At 46.3% G+C, this 17,408-nt stretch overlaps 2 protein-coding genes across 3 annotated transcripts in view; one reads left to right on the forward strand and one right to left on the reverse strand.

Moving 5' to 3' along the window:
- SLC7A8 (solute carrier family 7 member 8) overlaps positions 1–17,408 on the reverse strand; it is an 18,618-nt gene continuing 1,210 nt past the window's right edge. The window contains exons 2-11 of the mRNA XM_084806477.1: positions 12,199–12,403; positions 11,914–12,065; positions 6,210–6,335; positions 5,537–5,690; positions 3,707–3,830; positions 3,502–3,605; positions 3,169–3,265; positions 2,766–2,915; positions 974–1,151; positions 1–846 (exon numbers count right to left, since the gene is read on the reverse strand). Coding sequence (XP_084662603.1) covers positions 698–846; positions 974–1,151; positions 2,766–2,915; positions 3,169–3,265; positions 3,502–3,605; positions 3,707–3,830; positions 5,537–5,690; positions 6,210–6,335; positions 11,914–12,065; positions 12,199–12,403 — 1,439 coding nt within the window. The 3' untranslated portion in view covers positions 1–697. The remainder of the gene's footprint in view (positions 847–973; positions 1,152–2,765; positions 2,916–3,168; positions 3,266–3,501; positions 3,606–3,706; positions 3,831–5,536; positions 5,691–6,209; positions 6,336–11,913; positions 12,066–12,198; positions 12,404–17,408) is intronic.
- The window catches only part of RNF212B (ring finger protein 212B), a 20,443-nt gene continuing 18,903 nt past the window's right edge, over positions 15,869–17,408 (forward strand). Inside the window, exon 1 of one of the 2 annotated variants that reach the window (XM_084806483.1) lies at positions 15,869–16,097. The gene's annotated coding sequence lies outside the window, so the exon portion shown is untranslated. The remainder of the gene's footprint in view (positions 16,098–17,408) is intronic. The other variant, XM_084806486.1, reaches the window with a different exon arrangement.

Below are 17,408 nucleotides of genomic sequence, written 5' to 3' on the forward strand. Positions count from 1 at the left end.
CATGGAGTGGAGACTGGCACCTCTCATCAAAACAGCTCAATCCTTGCCTAAGCGGTAGGTGTGTTGTCTAGTCTAGGTTTAGTAATCTCTGCCAAATAATTCCAATGGGAAATTGGAGTCACTGGGACAGAAAAGTGTATTTGATGCTGTTTCTGCATCCTACAATCCAGCACTGAAGGCAACAGAGATGGCAAGTTGCGTTTAATTTATTTCATCAAAAAAGAGAGAAAGACAGAAATATGAAAAATACAAGGACACAAAACCAAGGGGAGGACCCTTTCCCCCAGATGAGGTTCAGACCCAAAGAGAACATTCCCAACAATATAAGGCAACAATGATGGAGCCCCTTCCAGCAGGGTGTGTGGGGGATGTGGGTGTGGGGGTTTGGGCTGCAAGGGGAGCTCCTGTGTTTTCCAGCCCCACCAAGGGGTCAATGCAGGGAAGGAACTGTGGAAGTGGGAACTCCAGGCCCAGCAAGGATTTACCACAGGAAGCTGTCTGTGGGGCAGCAGTGAGGTTAGAGGGCATTCCCAGCTCTTCCAATCCCAACATATGGTGCTGTGGGCACAGGGAGGGAGCACCTGATGTGTGGGGAGCTCCCATGTATTCACTCCAGACCCAATAAGGGTGCTATGCAGTCCACAGCTGGCTGCCCGCTGCTTCTACAACACCCCCCTCCGCCCGGCAGCAAAAAGCCTCAGATCTGAGGGTTGTTGAGGTCTTCCATTGCACGCATTGGCTCAAGCTGCTCCTTGGTCTCTTTACTGAGGTTGGTTTCAGGTTCCTCTGCATCCATCTGGGGATACACGACAACACAAAGCTTCTGTCCTGCCCGAGTCACTACATCTGTAAGAAGATGGGGTAAGCAGGTGAGTTGTTTTTTTTTAACAGGAAAACAAAATAATCCACAGCCTCAGAACACCCATGAGCTCTCACATCCAGCTGTCCTCCCTTCGGTCTGCCCATGACTCACCAATAAACATGTTGATGGCAGGCGGTTTATGCTCCCGGTGCACCCCTAGGAAGTAGACGGGGACCCCCGTCAGCATGATGGCTAGGCCAATGCCACACACCACAGGTTCTGACCACAAGCTGAACACCAACAGGAAGGCCCAGAACAGCAGGTAAATGATGGGGAAGAACAGGCTCACCTGGGGAGGAAAGAGATGGGTTGGGTCTGGGCAGGAACGTTAGGAAGGAAGATGCAGGCAAAGGGCTGGTAAGGAAGAAGGTTTCCTTGTCTAGCAAGAACCTAGCTAGCTATTGGCCAGCAGAGGTGGGACAAACCATAGCTCAGTGGCATAGCACATGCTTTGTATCAGAAGGTCCCAGGTTCAGTCCCCAGTATTTCCAGCCCAAAGGATCAGGTAAAGTGATGGGAAAGACCTGCCTGGAACCCTGGAGAGCTGCAGCTCATCAGATTAGAAAACACTGGGTTAAATGGACAAACAGATCTGATATAGGACAGCTTCAAATAGGTCATCTCTTGGGCAGGGGGTGCGTGGGCAGGTGGTCATGCAGGAAATTCAAGTAGATAAAAGTCAATGCTGCATTAATATTTAAAATCAGATTTTGGTTTAAATCATTTGTTTGTTTGTTTGTTTATAATTTAAGTTATATGGTAGAATCCTATGCATGTGTACTCTGAATTAAGTTCCACTGTTTTCAGTGGGGTGTATTCCCTAGTACATGTATTTAGGATATAGGCTAAATTTAAATGTGTAAAATTTAAGTTATATTAAGTGTTTCTTAACATTAACTGAGCTTAAAAAGATTTCTGTATGTAGTAAACAGATGAAAGTCTACATTCAATCTCCCAAAACCAAATATATTACTCTCTGTCAAATGTGTTGTATTGAAATCTGCTTTTCTATGTAAAAGAACAAAGCATGGCCAAAAATAAGTTACTTTTGAAGTCAAGCATTATCCATATGACTTAGTGGGCCAGGGGATTTATTATGGTACAAATTATTAATATTTAGACTCTGTCAACTAAAACAGCATGGACATTTCTTTTCCATGTCCTGGAGAAACACCCTTGTTTCTGGAAATTCTGGGCCCCTAGTCTTCAATTAAGTCATTTTGTTTAATGTCCTGACATGTTGTATAGGAAAAGAAAAACAAAAATCTTTAATTTCACAATTTCTGCTTGAAGCAGATATAAATTCTGTAGCACAAAAGGCTTCAGGACTGTGTGACCACTGGTTTGGGGATTATGTTCCTGGGTAGTATAAAGGCTCTATTTCAGGGGTGGGCAACTTCAGGGGGTCTAGGGGTCATTCTTGTTCACGCTCCATGAGGTGCTAGAGAGAAAAAAGCCAGTTTGCCACCAAAAATCGGCAAACTGCTCAGGCAGCCTAAAGCATACATATCTTGTTTGTTTTGAAGTGAGACTTGGACGCTTTAGGCTTCCTTAATGGTTGGCTGCTGATTTTTGGCAGCAAACCAGCAATCTTTTTGCCAGCGCAGATTGCACCAGCGAAGCAGCAGCAAGGGCTGCATGCAGCCCACTTGCTCCCCCCACCCACCCCTGCTCTGTTTAGTTGGAGACACATACACTTTACTTGTCATAGTAAACAATTCATATGAATGCATTTTCAGAAAATATATGAATTTGAAGTTGGACACTTGATTTAAATTAGTAAGGCAAATCGCCATGATTTAACTCAATCCAACCTGCATTGTCCCAAGGGAAGGCCATGCTGGTACAGGACAAGAGGGGCTGACTTATAACAAGCAGGGGCCATGTGCTTGGAGTCTCTCACCTTGATGGGACGGGGTCGGTGAGGTTCCCGCCAGCGTAGCACAACTTGCCCAGCCACAGTCACTCCATAGAAGAGGTAGTTGATGAAACCCACATAATTGATCAGGGTATAAATGTCACTTGTCACAAGCATAAGCAAGGTGGAAAGGCACTGCCAAAGACAGGCAAAGAGAAAGAACAACCACTTATAGTAATGCTACAGGAATCACCCCAGGCATCTGAGTGACATCATATGTCCACTAATCCCAACAATTCCCTTGAAAATGCCCTTGCCAGAGACTTCAGTTGCAGCCACTTCACAGATCCTCTCCTGCCAGATACTCTCTCCTCATCCCACATGTACCCCCAATCACCTTCACCTCCTACCCACCCCTGGCCCCCATATCTCTCTGCTGATGACTTACAGTGAAGAGTAAGGCAGGAATGGGAGTGCAGCGTCGTACGTGAATCATGGCCAGTACACTGGGGAGATGGCCCTCCCGGGCTCCAGCAAAAAAGAGTCTGGGAATGGTGGAGAGATAATATCATCATGTCCCAGGAAAGGACAGAAAAGGCTCAAACGGATGAAGTGCCAGCTAAATTCCCCACTCTAAGTTCCCAAATTCCCATAGGAGATCATTGCAGTTGGGTGTGCAGGAGCACTGCTATCGTGGAACTTGATCTCTGGGGATTTCAGAAGATGAACCTGTGAATGAGAGTGGAATGTTGAGTGTCTGCGGGAGGCCATGTTTACTCACCTAGAGGAAGTGAAGAGTGAGCCATTGACTCCTCCAAAGGTGGAAAGGGCAACAGAGATGGGCATGATCCAAGCCATGACTCCTAACAGTTTCTCCCCAAATGTCTATGGGGAAGGGAACAAGGAGAGAGCAAGTGATTAGCTGTGATTCCATTTGGAACCTAGGGGGAAGGGGAATTTGCACAGTGGGGTAGATGGGGCCTCACCACTGCAACTGCATTGGAGGCCAGCAACTCCTGGGGTGACATGGCAGTGACATAGGCCACATTGGCAAAGACGTAGACAAAGGTGACCAGGGGAATGGAGATGAAGATGGCTCGAGGCAGATTCCTGTGAGGAGAGAGAGGTTTGTTTGTTTACAATATTTATATGCTGCTCCACATCAAAATATTTCAGAGCAGTGAACAGCAAAAAGAATAAAACACCCATGTTAAAATGGTTACAACGTTTTAAAAGAGACAAATTCCAATGAGGCCAAATTTAATGAACCGCAGCTGGTCACTCAACAAAGGCCTCTCAAAATAACAATGTCTTCAGGAGGCACCTGATTGACCTCCAAAGGCAGGGAGTTCCCCAGGAAGGGGGCCACCACATTGAAGGCTCTTTTCTTGGTGGACTCCAACCCGGCCATGGGTCCATGTGAAACCACCAGGAACATGCTATCTGATGACCTCACTGACCAGGCAGGTTGGTAAGGAAGGAGGCGCTCTCTCAGGTATCCTGGTCCCAAGTTGCTTAGGGCTTTGTACACTAGTACTAATACCTGAACCTGACCCGGGAGTGAATAGGCAGCCAGTGCAGTTCCCTCAGCAAAGGAGCTGCATGCTGAAAAGGGGCAGCTCCCAACAACAGCCAAGCTGCTGCATTCTGCACTAGCTCCAGCTTCTGGAGAGCCTTGTGTGGCGCAGAGTGGTAGGCAGCAGTATTGCAACCAAAACTCTCCCCACGACCTGAGTTTGATCCCAGTGGAAGCTGGGTCTCAGGTAGCCGGCTCAGGTCGACTCAGCCTTCCATCCTTCTGAGGTCGGTAAAATGAGTACCCAGCTTGCTGGGGGAAAGGTAGTCACGACTGGGGAAGGCAATGGCAAACCACCCCACTATAGTCTGCCATGAAAATGCCAGCATAAGCAGCGTCCCTCTAGGGGTCAGGAACGACCCAGTGCTTGCACAGGAGGAACCTTTCCTTTCCTTTCCAGCTTCTGGACCAGCCTTAAGCGCAGCCCTACATAGAGCACATTGCAGTAATCCAGTCTTGAGGTTACTAATGCCTGCACCACCATCGTCAAGCTATCCCTGTCAAGGAGAGGCTATAGCTGGCGAACCAGTCGAAGCTGGGAAAAGGCACTCCGAGCCACCACGGCCACTTGGGCCTCCAGCAACAATGATGGATCTAGGAGTACCCCCAGACTACAAACCTGATTTTTCAGAGGGAGTGCAACCCCATCCAGAACAGGCAATGAGCCTGTCTCCTGGACTCAGGAACCACTCACCCACAGGGCTTCCGTCTTGCCAGGATTCAGCTTCAGTTTATTGGTCCTCATCCAGCCCATTACTGAGTCTAGGCGCTGATTCAGGACTTGCACAGCCTCTCCTGATTCAGATGTCACAGGGAGATAGAGCTGCATGCCATCAGAATACTGATGGCATTTAGCTCCAGATCCTCTAATGATCACTCCCAGAGGCTTCCTTTAGATGTTAAACAACACTGGGGACAAGATGGTGCCCTGTGGAACCCCATAGCTCAATTGCCAAGGGGCCGAGGAAAAGTCACCCCAAGTTACTTTCTGAAGTTGGTGCCACCGGAACCACTGTAGCACAGTCCCTCCGATACCCATCCCACAAAGTCGATCCAGGAGGAGACCATGGCCGATGGTATCAAAAGCTGATGAGAGATCAAGCAGAATTAATAGGGTTGCACTCCCCCTGTCTCCTGTCCCTGTCCCTCTCTCTGTCCCAAGAGTTGAGGTAGAAGAGGGGAATAAATATCAAGGTGAGTCTCTTCCTCCTCTCTTGCCATCAGGGTGTCCCTGACTCACTTGTAAGGGTCAACCAGCTCTTCGGTGACATAGTTGAGGAAGTTCCAGCCCCCATAGGCAAAAGAGCCCTGTAAGAAGGCCAGCGCCACCAGTCCCACATCTGGCGTCTGGAAGAACTCAAAGGCATGTTTTGGCTCCAGCCAGAAGTATTCGCCTGTGCAGAGGAGAAATTGAATACAGAGAAAGCATTCATTATTTATTTATTGCATTTATATCCCACCTTTTTTCCTCTTGCAAGGAACCCAAAGTGGCTTACATGATCCTCCTCCTCTCTGTTTTATCCTCACAACAACAACCCTGTGAGGTAGGTTGGGCTGAGAGTCTATGACTGGCCCAAAGTCACCCAGTGAGCTTCCATGGCTGAGTGGGGACTAGAACCCGGATCTCCCAGCTCCCAGTCCAACACTCTTGCCACTACACCACACTGGCTCTCATTAGAAAGGTAGGTGATCTGTTCTCTCTTCCCTTTCCCAGATCAGCCAATTCTCCCAATCGCTAATGCAGATCAGGGCAGTAACTATGGAAACCAATCCACTCTCTAAATCAGCTTACTAAGGAATGCTGTCCATATCCCCAGGTTTAAAACCCAGCAGCTTATTCCCCTTAGGTGGGCAAGTACGGCATGCTTGGGAGATTCCTGGCCTCTTGTTTGCCTGGCCCAACTAGGCCTCACCTTTGCAGATCTGCACAATTCCCATGACAATGATAAGTCCCAGTGCCAGCAGTTTTCCAGCTGTGAAGATATCCTGGACACGTGTGGCCCAACGCACGCTGGCACAGTTCACCCAAGTCAGCAGTACTGTGGAGAAGCAGGAAAGTAAGTGGGGGAAGGGACTGTCAACATTTTCCTTCTCCTGGCCCAAATCTACCCGTCAAGGCCAGTTTCATGCCTGCAGGACACAACATCTGAGCAAGATGTTGCACTGCTACCTCCTTGAGACAGGGCAAGGACTACTTTCTGGTTCAGGGCAGCCATAGCCTTCTTTGCTTCTGGCCCAGACTGTGATTGTAGCTTAGCTAGGTTATATAATCTGTAGATCTGTCGCTATGTCACCAGCTCTCACAATACATCAGGCACAATTATATTCTGTTTACAACTGTTTGAGGGCAAAGCTATTCAGAGAGAACATTTTTTCAGGGCACAGGTGATCACAGAGACGTATTCCTCCCTTGGCTCTCCTTTACTCACTATTTGAAGTGGCCTGGGGTAACCCTTGAGGACTGTAACCTGCGGTTAAATCTGTGCAGTGCAGTATAAGGAAAGGAAAGAAATAAACAAGGATCTTAGTAAAGTTCTTGGAGGTTTGAGGGAATGAAAAACAAGCAGAGGAGGGAGCGGGAGGCTATGACCTATTTGGCTCCCAGCCTGACTGCACCAAAACATCTCGTCTGCTCAAACAGACACTGGCCCCGGGTAACCCAACACAACACAAACAGGGTTTACGTGAGACAGACAGATAGAAACCCCTGCCTCCATCCTTTCCAGTGCCCATCCCCAGCCACAGCAAACAGGGATGATAAAGCAGATCTTCCCTGTCCAAAGCTATCACACTTTTATCCTCCCCACAGCAATATATGGTGAAATGGTGAGTATACCCTAAGACTAAAAGAAGAATGATAAACTTCCACACGTACAAATGGTCTTACGGTTTTCATGATAAAACAACCCATGGTTTGTTATCCATGGGCTGTTCGTGAATGCATGGGAGGGTGTGCTGCCTCTTGCCTGTCTGCTCACTTCCGCTTTGCTAAACAACCCAGGAACACCCCCTGCCCCCATTCTTGGGTTGTTCTCTGTGACCTCTGAACCCAGAACGCAGACACCATTTGCCTTGCTGTGTCCACTTCCAATTACCAAAATAAATAAGCTCTCACCTCAGATATATGCTAGTCCTGGAGAAGACTGGGAAGCTTGTGTAGAGTGTGCTAAGGGTGCCATAGGTCCAATCTGGAATCCTTAAAGAACTTGATATGTCCTTCAGGCTTTAGGATTGACAGCAATGCCCTAACAGTATGCATGAAAACTTGCATGCACATACATAGGGGGAAAACAAATGTTATGTCTGTCTTGACCTATTCAGTTTTTTGGGAGGCATTAGAGGGTGTATCCTATATGTGCTCTGTCTAGTGTCCTATGCTTGCTTGCTTTTCTTTTTTTTTGCCTCCTTTTTTGTGGGGAGGGAGGGAAGAATTAACAGAGATCCCCAAAACTTAGCAGAGAAAGAGGAAATGGAAACTTCCCTGCTGACTCAGCATCACTTTTGCACAATCAAGTTCAAGTCAGAAGGGCTCAAAACAGGAAGCCTGGAGCTTAACAGAAAATCAGTTTGGGGGTGGGGGATAGAAGAGGGGGGATGGGTCTGTTTATTTAGGCCACTTCAAATGTGAGGTTTTTCCAATATGGAGAGAATCTCCAGGTAAGAAAAGCCATGTACAGTCACTGCACACAGGTTGGAAGCTATGGACATGTTGATATCCTAAGTTTATTGCCTTGCTCGTGAAGATGAAAGAGCAGTTAACAAGAGCATGACACATGTTAAGAGGTGCATAGTATGCACTTATGGCTCTTGAATATGTTCCATCGAGCACATATTCCATGGAGCACAAGGGGGTTGAGGACCATGTGAGATTCCAGAGGCACTGATGTTATGAGATCAATGACCTATGATGGGAGGATGAAGGACAGGGACCAGGGGTGAGGCTGAGTGTGCAATCTCCTTTCCAGTATAAGGTTGCTCATGGGGATTGGGGGACTATTTCTGTTGATCGCTGACAGAGTATAAGTTTACCTCTAAAATCAAGAGGTATATTTGGCTGTGAGATCCCAAGAACAGATCAGGGCTGGCTAGAGTTTTGGAATGGGATCATAGCAGGAGCCAGGAATAGCTCCAATATGAATGGGTGGATCTGAGTATGGGATTCCATAGGGAATTTTGTGGTGGTGCTGTGTGGGGAGGAGTAGCAGCAAACTGGTACTGTAATGAAGATCGCAGGGGTGGGGGCTAGAGAGCTGGTTTCACAATGTCACAGAAATATATGTTACTCCATTCTGTTCCAACCCAAAGACTGAACTCCTGGAAGTTCCCTTGTTTCTCAGTATCCCTGGCATCTAGCAAGGCTGGAGCAAGGCCAGTGAGTCTCCGATTCCCTGGGATCCTTTCAGACACAGAATCTCGGAGGTGACGCTGGAGCAGGAAGGTGTGGCTCAGAACAGTTGCTAAATTTTTAGCACACACTGTCCCAGGGACTGATCGAAACCAACTACCCTGCCACCTTATTCCTGACCTCAAAATAGATCTAGGGCTTCATTCCGAGAGGTCAGTGACCAGTAATGCCACTTCCATGGCATTCCTTCTTCCTCCTTAAAGCAGCCGCAAATTTATCCAGGCTATTCTGTGGCCGCCAAGCTGAGACTGGTACAGGAAAACAACATTCTAACCATTTCTAGGTTGCTTGCTTACGTCAGCATGGAGATATGAAGTAGATACCACAGCACACCAGATAAGACCGATTAAGACTTGCTTCACAGGGCTCTGGTGACACTGACCAATTCCAGCCTACAAGTATACCATCCAAAGATTACCTCCCAGCAGTCACCCACAGCCTTCCCCTGTGGCAATTTTCCTGCTAAAACTGTTTTCCCTTTGATGTCCCACTTCTATCTGTCTTTCTTGATATCCTTCAGTCGAAACTCACAGTCCAGTGGGCTTTCTTTATCTCTCTCCCCACTTCCTCCCTTCTGTTTGCTGATCTATACTATTCACTGCTTATCATTTTCCAGCTCTACAGGATTCAGGCAGAAGGCCCATCAGTAAGTAGTTCCTGATTGCTGAGGTTTGTGGATATGGATTTCTCTTCTTTCTTGCCTCTCTTTCTCATGTACATATACTCTCTCCCTTTTTGCTGACTCAGTGCTGAATAACCGGCTTTGACCTGATTAATAGACTCTTGCTGAGCTGCAGCAGCTGGCTTGCATAAGTGCCTCAGCCAACCCCCTCCCTGGCTGTCGCTCATCTTTCCTCCCCCCTGCCGTGGGGCTGGAAAGAAAGGAACAAAACCAGTTCTTGCCTGATCTTCCCAGCATTTGATGTCCTAAGGTAACCTCAGCAAGGATTACCCCTCCTAATCATTATTTTAGTTCATGGTACACAACTGCCCACTCCTCACTGACTAAGGTTGGATTTATTGTGCAGACATCAAGAGGAAAAGGGTATGTTCAGGGATAAATGGAAATTGGTGAATGAATAGATGGCTCAGAGGTGTGATGCGAGATGGATGAATATCCTGGCATTTGGCCATTCCTCGTAATTCCAGTACCTCTCACACTGTCCCTTCTACACTCCCATTCAGTGTGGCAGAGGCAGGGGAGGGGGGGCTGTGGGTGCTTCCAGACAGAGGGTTCCTAGCACTGGGCACTATTCCATCTTTTTCTGCTTAATAGATGTTATGCAGCAAGAAAAAAAACAGTGGGAAAGGACAAGAGGGTTATTAGTGGAAGATGATGACATCTGGACCCCCATAAAATTCTGTGAATGAGGCAGGGTGATAGCATGATAAAAGCCTCTTCTGGAAGCACCTTGTGGATCAGGCTCTCAAGGGTTCTTAGTATGCTCACATAGCGGCTGGGTTCAGACAACACGATAACTCACAGTCAGGGGTTGAGTATGGGTTGTTGTTTGACTGTGGGTTGTTGAAATGTGGGTTATCGTGTTGTCTGAACCCAGCCATGCTAACAAAGCATGGTTTGTTAACCTCGAGCAACACACAGTTCACAACCCAACAACAAACCATGGTTTGTTAGTGCAGCTGGGTTCAGACAACATGATAATCCATGTTTTGATGACAACCCACACTCAACCCATACTCAAGCTTGAAGTGTGGGTTATTGTGTTGTCTGAACCCAGTCAGTGAGAGTCTGACCTGGTTTGCACATAATGCTAACCCACTGTTTATTTAACCAACGGTTTGTAGCCCTACCTGGGATCTGTCTGGCAGAAAATTGAACAAACTGTGATTTCTTTTCTCAATTCCTGGGTTGTTTCCCTCCTCCTTCACCTGCTCCCTCCCTGTATCCCAAATGCCTTTGCGGCACAATAGCACTGGCATATAGAGCACCTGGGTTCTTTTACCTTTGTAGCCTGACGAAACAACCCATGAATAACCCATGGTTCTGGTTTCTCATGTAATGACAACTCATGGTTTAAACAACCCAGAGTTCACAACCCAACAACAAACCATGGGTTGTCTTTCTGGTTTGTTCATGTTCAGCAGACTATGGCTTGTTAGCGCAGCTGGGTTCACAAATCATGACAACACAGAATTCAACAACCCATGGGTTAAGTAAACCATGGGCTAGCATTACGTGTGAACCAGGTCTCTATTTGCCTCCAGCTACAGGTGCTGGTGAGGAGCTCCATTTCAGATAAGGGAGGAAACAAGATTCACACCAACGCTCAAAGGCCAACTCTTGGATATATTAAATATTAAATTGCAAAAAAGTGCCATATTTTAAGAGGAAAGCTTGTCATTCCATATTATACCCCACAATAACTAGAACAATATTATCAACACCTGTTAAAGAGTTGCATGTACACGTTTTCCCATGAAAGCAACTGAAATTGTGCTTTTGGCATGTAGACTAAATATATGTTATTATTATTTGATACATCTATATCCCACCTAAACTCCAAGAAGCTCAAGCTGGCACACATGGATGTTGGTTACCCCATTTTAATCCCAACACAACCCTGCAAGGTAGATTAAATGAGAGTGAGTGACTGGCCCAAGATCACCCAGTAAATTTCATCAGCCAAACAGAGATTCAAGCCAATTATCTCCCTGGTCCAAGTTAACACTCTAGGCACAACATCACACTGGTTCTCATAGGTTCATTCAGTTTATAACAGTAAACAGTAAACATGTAGAAACAGTGAGATGGCCGTAACTATACATGTTCCTGAGGAATAATTACATATGGTTTGAATATTAGGGGAGAAGCCTACCTTGCCTTAGATGGTCATCCTGAGTTGGCTAGATTGGCTGTAACATAACCCCAGGATCCTTGAATAGATTCAAATGGCCATCTATAGTATGGAGGCCACTTATATAAACTCACAGTGGGGCGGCTGCAAGTGCACAGAGAACCAGTCATTGATAATGTTCAATGACTGGGTGCAAGCCCCACACTTCATGCCCATTCCATGGTGAGAATGATATAACACTCATGGTATATCATGGCCAGGCCTGACAGAAGGCTAGTTCAGCATCTGCCCTACAGGGAACTTATAAACTGCCACCAAGTTTCAGTCAATCTAAATCAACCCAACATTAGCGATTGGAGGGTGGGCATTGCTCTCAGTGGAGGGTTTGGTACTTACAAAGACAGACCCCAGCCATTAATCGCAAACCGATTTCGGGGGGAAGGCAGGTAGGGAAGATCGGCTGCAGTATGTAGTTTGAGAAGGTGAGGGCAATAACGGCTTGATTGGTGGGGTAGATCACCAGTACAGCAATCCATAGCCGCAGGAACCTTGAGAGGGATACAGGTGTGAAACAGGTGTATGACCCACCCCTCTGACCTTGTCCCCTACCACCCTCTGCCCCAATTCCACATCACCAGTCCAACCAGCCACTTCCATCCCATTTACCCCTTCCCCTCTTACCCAGCAAGTCCGCCAAAGATGTCTTTGACGTAGGAATAGTCGCCTCCAGATTTGGGGATGGTGACTCCCAGTTCTGCATAGCATAGTGCCCCCACAGCTGTGATGAGACCAGTTACAATCCACACAATTAATGCCAGCCCTACTGAGCCTGCGTTCTCCAACACACCCTTCGGTGACACAAAGATCCCTGATCCAATGATGTTACCTGGAGAAGGAACAAAGGGACAGAGGGATTAGAGATCATAAAGGGTGATGATGAGAGGGGGAACTGCAACACAACAAACATGAGAGTATCTGTTGGAGTTTGCAGACTCCAAGACGTTCCCAATAAGAGGACTTATCCCTGACCCCTGTGTATAAGGAGAAAGGTTAAATTAGGATGACATTTAAATGTCAGTTTCACATATCAACTGAAGTACCCACAAGCTCTTGACTTAATAAAATTCTATGTTTCACTTTGGTAAGAAGCAAGACTAGAAACATCCATGTTTGTGTTGTATTTATAAAACTTTTCAAAACTGAAATTGTTTGTACCACTTTGTTATTTAACCTAACATTTTGTTTTGTTAATTGTATGTTGGTTGCCTGTAACCAAAATTGTTTAATTAATATAATATAGTACAATATAATACAATAATACAACTCCAGTAGGGTCACATTATTATGCACATTTGTATAGAACAAGGATGAGCAACTCAGGGGGATCTGGGGGCCACTTCTGACGCCCTGGACTGCCCATGGGCACACACTCACTGCAGTGCTTTTGAATTTGGTGCTGGGGGCAAAATAAATCAGGGATTTGCAACGAAATTCAGTGGCAAATCACTACAGAAGCTTAAGAAGGACAAAGTTAGCTTGTTTTCAAGTTAAATGTGTCATTTTTAAGTTTCTGTAGCGGTTTGCCTCCAAATTTCAGTAGCAAACCACCTTTTGTTGTTGTTGCTGCCACTGTGCCACTGAATTCAGCAATGGGGGTGTATGCATGTAACCCACAGGCCATATGTTGTCCACCCCAGGTGTAGAATATGAGTTCCACTGAAACTAATGGGAATGAGGGATTGTTTACAGACACATTTTTATATGCCTTTCAGTACTTACAGTTATATGACTTACAATTTTTATATGGCTTATGTACATGCGTACTCAGAAACAAGTCCCACTGTGTTCCATGGGCTTACTCCCTAGTATTCCTAAACATACTTACATGGGAGTAAGCACTATTAAACACTCTGGGATTTAGAAATAAATGTTTGGTCCTATGTTTGCAATGCTGTGCTCACTTACCTAGGAGTAAGCTCCACTGAACATAGTAAGACTTACTGCCAAGTAAACATGCATAGGATGGGTGTGCATGTAAAGCAAGCTTTTTCAGTGGATTGATACGAATTGAACAAGTCTTACAAATGCTTAAATATGGCTGAATCACCACTTGCCATGTCTTGGTACAACCCAGTTTTTCAGGAAAATGAATCTCCATGTGGACATGTGACCAGTTCAAGACTTCTAGTTCCATTTAAAGTCAAATCATGTTGACTTCAGCAAAAAAAGAAAAAAATCAAAACAGTAAATACTTAAATCTAAGCAAATATGCAAAGGATTGGGGTGTAATAGTCTATTTTTTGACTGCAGGTGCCCTGATTACAGACTTATACCAAAAACATTCAGATCAGCTCTTGTAGCTGGGGAGGGAGGCCGCATGCTTAGCATCCTGGCTATTGGTGATTTTGAACTTTCCACTTGGCTGTTTTCAGGTCCACTTAAAATTAAGGACAGTGTAGCCTTTAAAAAAAATTGTAAAATTTCAACAAAACAAATGTAGCCTTGCCTTGATTCAACAAGGTAAAGGGTCTGGCATACCTACCCCAAATGCACATAGCTCAGGACAGGCCTATATTGCAGAAATGGCCCTAAGGCCAAAGCATTAAAAACAAACTTTTGGCCCTATAATTTGAAGGGTGGCTTCAAAATCACTTAGGGATTTTATTATATTAAGTGGTATATAAGTATCACAACTAAATAAATAAATGCACACAGAGGATTCTGTGTACAAGGGATGCTCTTCTATGAGCTGGGAGATGCTCCACATGCAGCACTGGAAATCCCAGTATGGCACACTGTGAAAAAGACCTTTTAAGGATGCAATCCTATTGATTTTGCCCTCAGTGATTGGAAGCCCCGGAACTCAGAGGCTTCTGATCATCCAGTGTGGGGTGGGAGGAACAGCAGAGGCAATCTTTGCCTTCCTGTCCTCCCACCTCACATTTTTCACTAGACGGGCTTTTTAGCCCGTCTTTAGTAGATGGCATACTTTCTAGGCTGTCTAGCAATGGTGGTTTAGAGTAGGAGGGAAGGAGGCTCAGGATAACTTGTATCCTGGCCTCTCTGGTCTCCTCCCCTCCCCACCTATGAGAACACTCCTTTTTCCCCCTCTTCGAGGCCGATTTTCTGACCTTGGAGGACAGCCAGCACAGTTCTTTACATGCCAGCTGTGATGGGGGTGGGGTCTGTTCTCCGACTCCCCCTTCCAAGGTCAGAGTGCTGTCTCTGACCTCGGAGGGGGGAATCCCCAGTATCCTATGGCCCCTCAGACAATGTCTAGGGGCCACAGGATTGCTCCCTAAAATAATAAAATAAAATCAATTTTTCTCATAGGCATATTTATCTAGCTAAACCACCTATGTCCTCCCATGTATAAAAAGGTAAAGGTGTCCCCAACCAGTCGTGTCCGACTCTAGGGTGTGGTGCTCATCCCCGTTTCTAAGCCGAAGAGCCAGCACTGTCCGAAGACGCTTCCGTGGTCATGTGGCCAGCATGACTGAACACCGAGGTGCACGGAATGCTGTTACCTTTCCCGCCGAGGTGGTACCTATTTATCTACTTGCAATTTCTTGCTTTTGAACTGCTAGGTTGGCAGAAGCTGGGACTGAAGACGGGAGCTTACTCCGTCACGCAGCACTTGGGTCTCGAACTGCTGACCTGCCGACCTTCCAGTCTGCAGTTCAGCACCTAGCTATTATTTATCTCTGTCTCCTAGAATGGCCAGGTGGCCTACTCTACAGAGGACAGTGCTTTATTTGAAGAGCTGTCAAGACGACAGTCCTCTGTTTGAAGGTCTCCTCTATTTGAAGGACTGTTGAGTCCCAGTCCAGTTTAAAGATAAAGAACCATCAAAAGAGAGAGCAGGCCTTGAAGTTGCCCATCAACTGTTAATATCTGGACAGCATACTGACCAGGCACACAGGTCACCTGGTCAATCTTCCCCAATATAGTGAAATGTATTGTGTTTCTATTTAAATTACAGCTATTATTTCTAAATGTACAAATATACATATAAATTAGCATATGCAAATGTTATACAAATTGTTGTCCTCTTTTGCCTTCTTTTTTGGTGATGCATTTCCTCCTTTTTGGAGATGCATAAGCGGCCACCATAATATCTCCCTGTCATTACACAGCCAGCTCAAATCCTCATGGTGCATACTGTCCCGCTTTTCATCCTTGAGGATACATTCTGTGTCTCTCCTCCTCTGGCAAAGAATATTACCTCCATTTTTCATTAAGGAAATTAAAACTCTGCAGCTATGAATTGCAGCCACAGAGCTGGGCAGAGGTGTGGCTGAAAGTACCAGCTGCAGAGTAGGGTCAGGTTGCGTTGCAATAGGCCAGCGGAAGTGGGAGTGACCAGGAAATTATGTGCAGGGCTTGTGGAAATTGGGGAGAATGTTTGGGGCTATTAAGATAAAAAAGAGGGCTGAGAGAAAGGCTGAGGCAGGTTGAAAATATGGGAGGAGAAATAAGAAAACCCAGGTATGTGTGCTGTTTTGGAGAAGTAGAAGCTCAGCCTAAACGAAGCCTTAATCAACCCCCTCCCACATTCACGAAGGCACGGAAGAAGCAGGGTGAGGAATATTGGAAACGCAGATAGATCTATAGCTGTGATCCTGATGTTTAGAGATGGGGGAAGAACCTAGAAGAGTACAGTTAAAGGCCTTTCAGTATACTATAATCTGAGGGGCACAGGCACTGTGAAGAGGAGAGCTCACAAACTGGTCAGGACTGGGGCATTAGTGAGATTGGAATAGGTAGGGAAGCAAGGGTTCTCCAGCTGTCTCCCAAAGTGCTTCCTCCTCCACTCCTCTCTGTGTTTGTTTCAGCAGTCTCCTGGCACCTGCTGAAACAAAGCCATCTGGAGTGGGATTGATGGAGTTGGAACAAACATGCTCCAAGAGCTGGCGCTCCAGCTTCACTGGAGTGGAAAACAAACTCCTGTGATCAAGAGCTTGGGGAACTGCAGAAATACATTCCGCATGGCTTTGCTGTCAGCCTTTAGCCCAGAGTCCCCTCGGCCATGAAGCCCTAAACTTCAGAGGAGGTTTCCCTCTTCCTTTGTACTAAGATGCATCTCCCTATGGGGCAGAGGCAACTGGAGGGCATCATTGCTTGTCCAGCTTAGAGACCCAGCTGCTTTTGGAATGGGGCAGTTGCATATTCAGAGAAGTCTCGTCTGCCACAGATTTGCGAACCCCTGTGGGGCAAAGCAGCTGTGTAGACTGGCATCCTTGCTTGTTCCTGAGATCCAATTCCTTCTGGGCCAGGACAGCTGTATATACAAACATTCCTCTCTACTGCTGTGATGCCAACATCTCTAGGGTGGGATACATTAACCTACAATTGTGTGGATCCCAAAGTGTAAAAGGATTTAGGGTGGAGTACTGCAGCAACATGAGCTGGGTATTGGCCAGGAATCTGGGGTTTTTACTCCAACAGAGAACTAAACAAGCAGAGGTTAGGAGGAGTTCAAATGGTGCTGCTGAGACTGCTTTAGAGTGGGAAAGACTGGCTCTGATCGGATCAGTGATGCGAGCTGACAGCTCTAAGGTATTTATAGAAAGGAGGGAAAGACAAACATAGAAGAAACAGTGTCCAGAATTAGAAAGGGGGGCAAAAGAAGTAGAAGAGATTTTTCAGTCCTCATTCCTTCCTCAATGCTATGGGGAAAGCAGAATATAAAAGAGGCACAGAGTCTCTTAGTCATGTCTGATCACAGCTCTAATCAGGAAAGATAGAAGATCCAGGGCTGAGGCAGGGGATAGCAGGACCTCTGCCTCCTGACTAGTAGAGGGAGACATCAAACTAGCAGGGTCAGCCCTGGGTAGTACTTGGATGGGAGACTGCCTGGGAATCAGGCTTCCTGCACTGAGCAGGGGGTT

Source organism: Heloderma suspectum, chromosome 6 (genome assembly GCF_057233095.1).
Source record: "Heloderma suspectum isolate Gila_16-S chromosome 6, 16-S_ref, whole genome shotgun sequence".
Taxonomy (NCBI): domain Eukaryota; kingdom Metazoa; phylum Chordata; class Lepidosauria; order Squamata; family Helodermatidae; genus Heloderma; species Heloderma suspectum.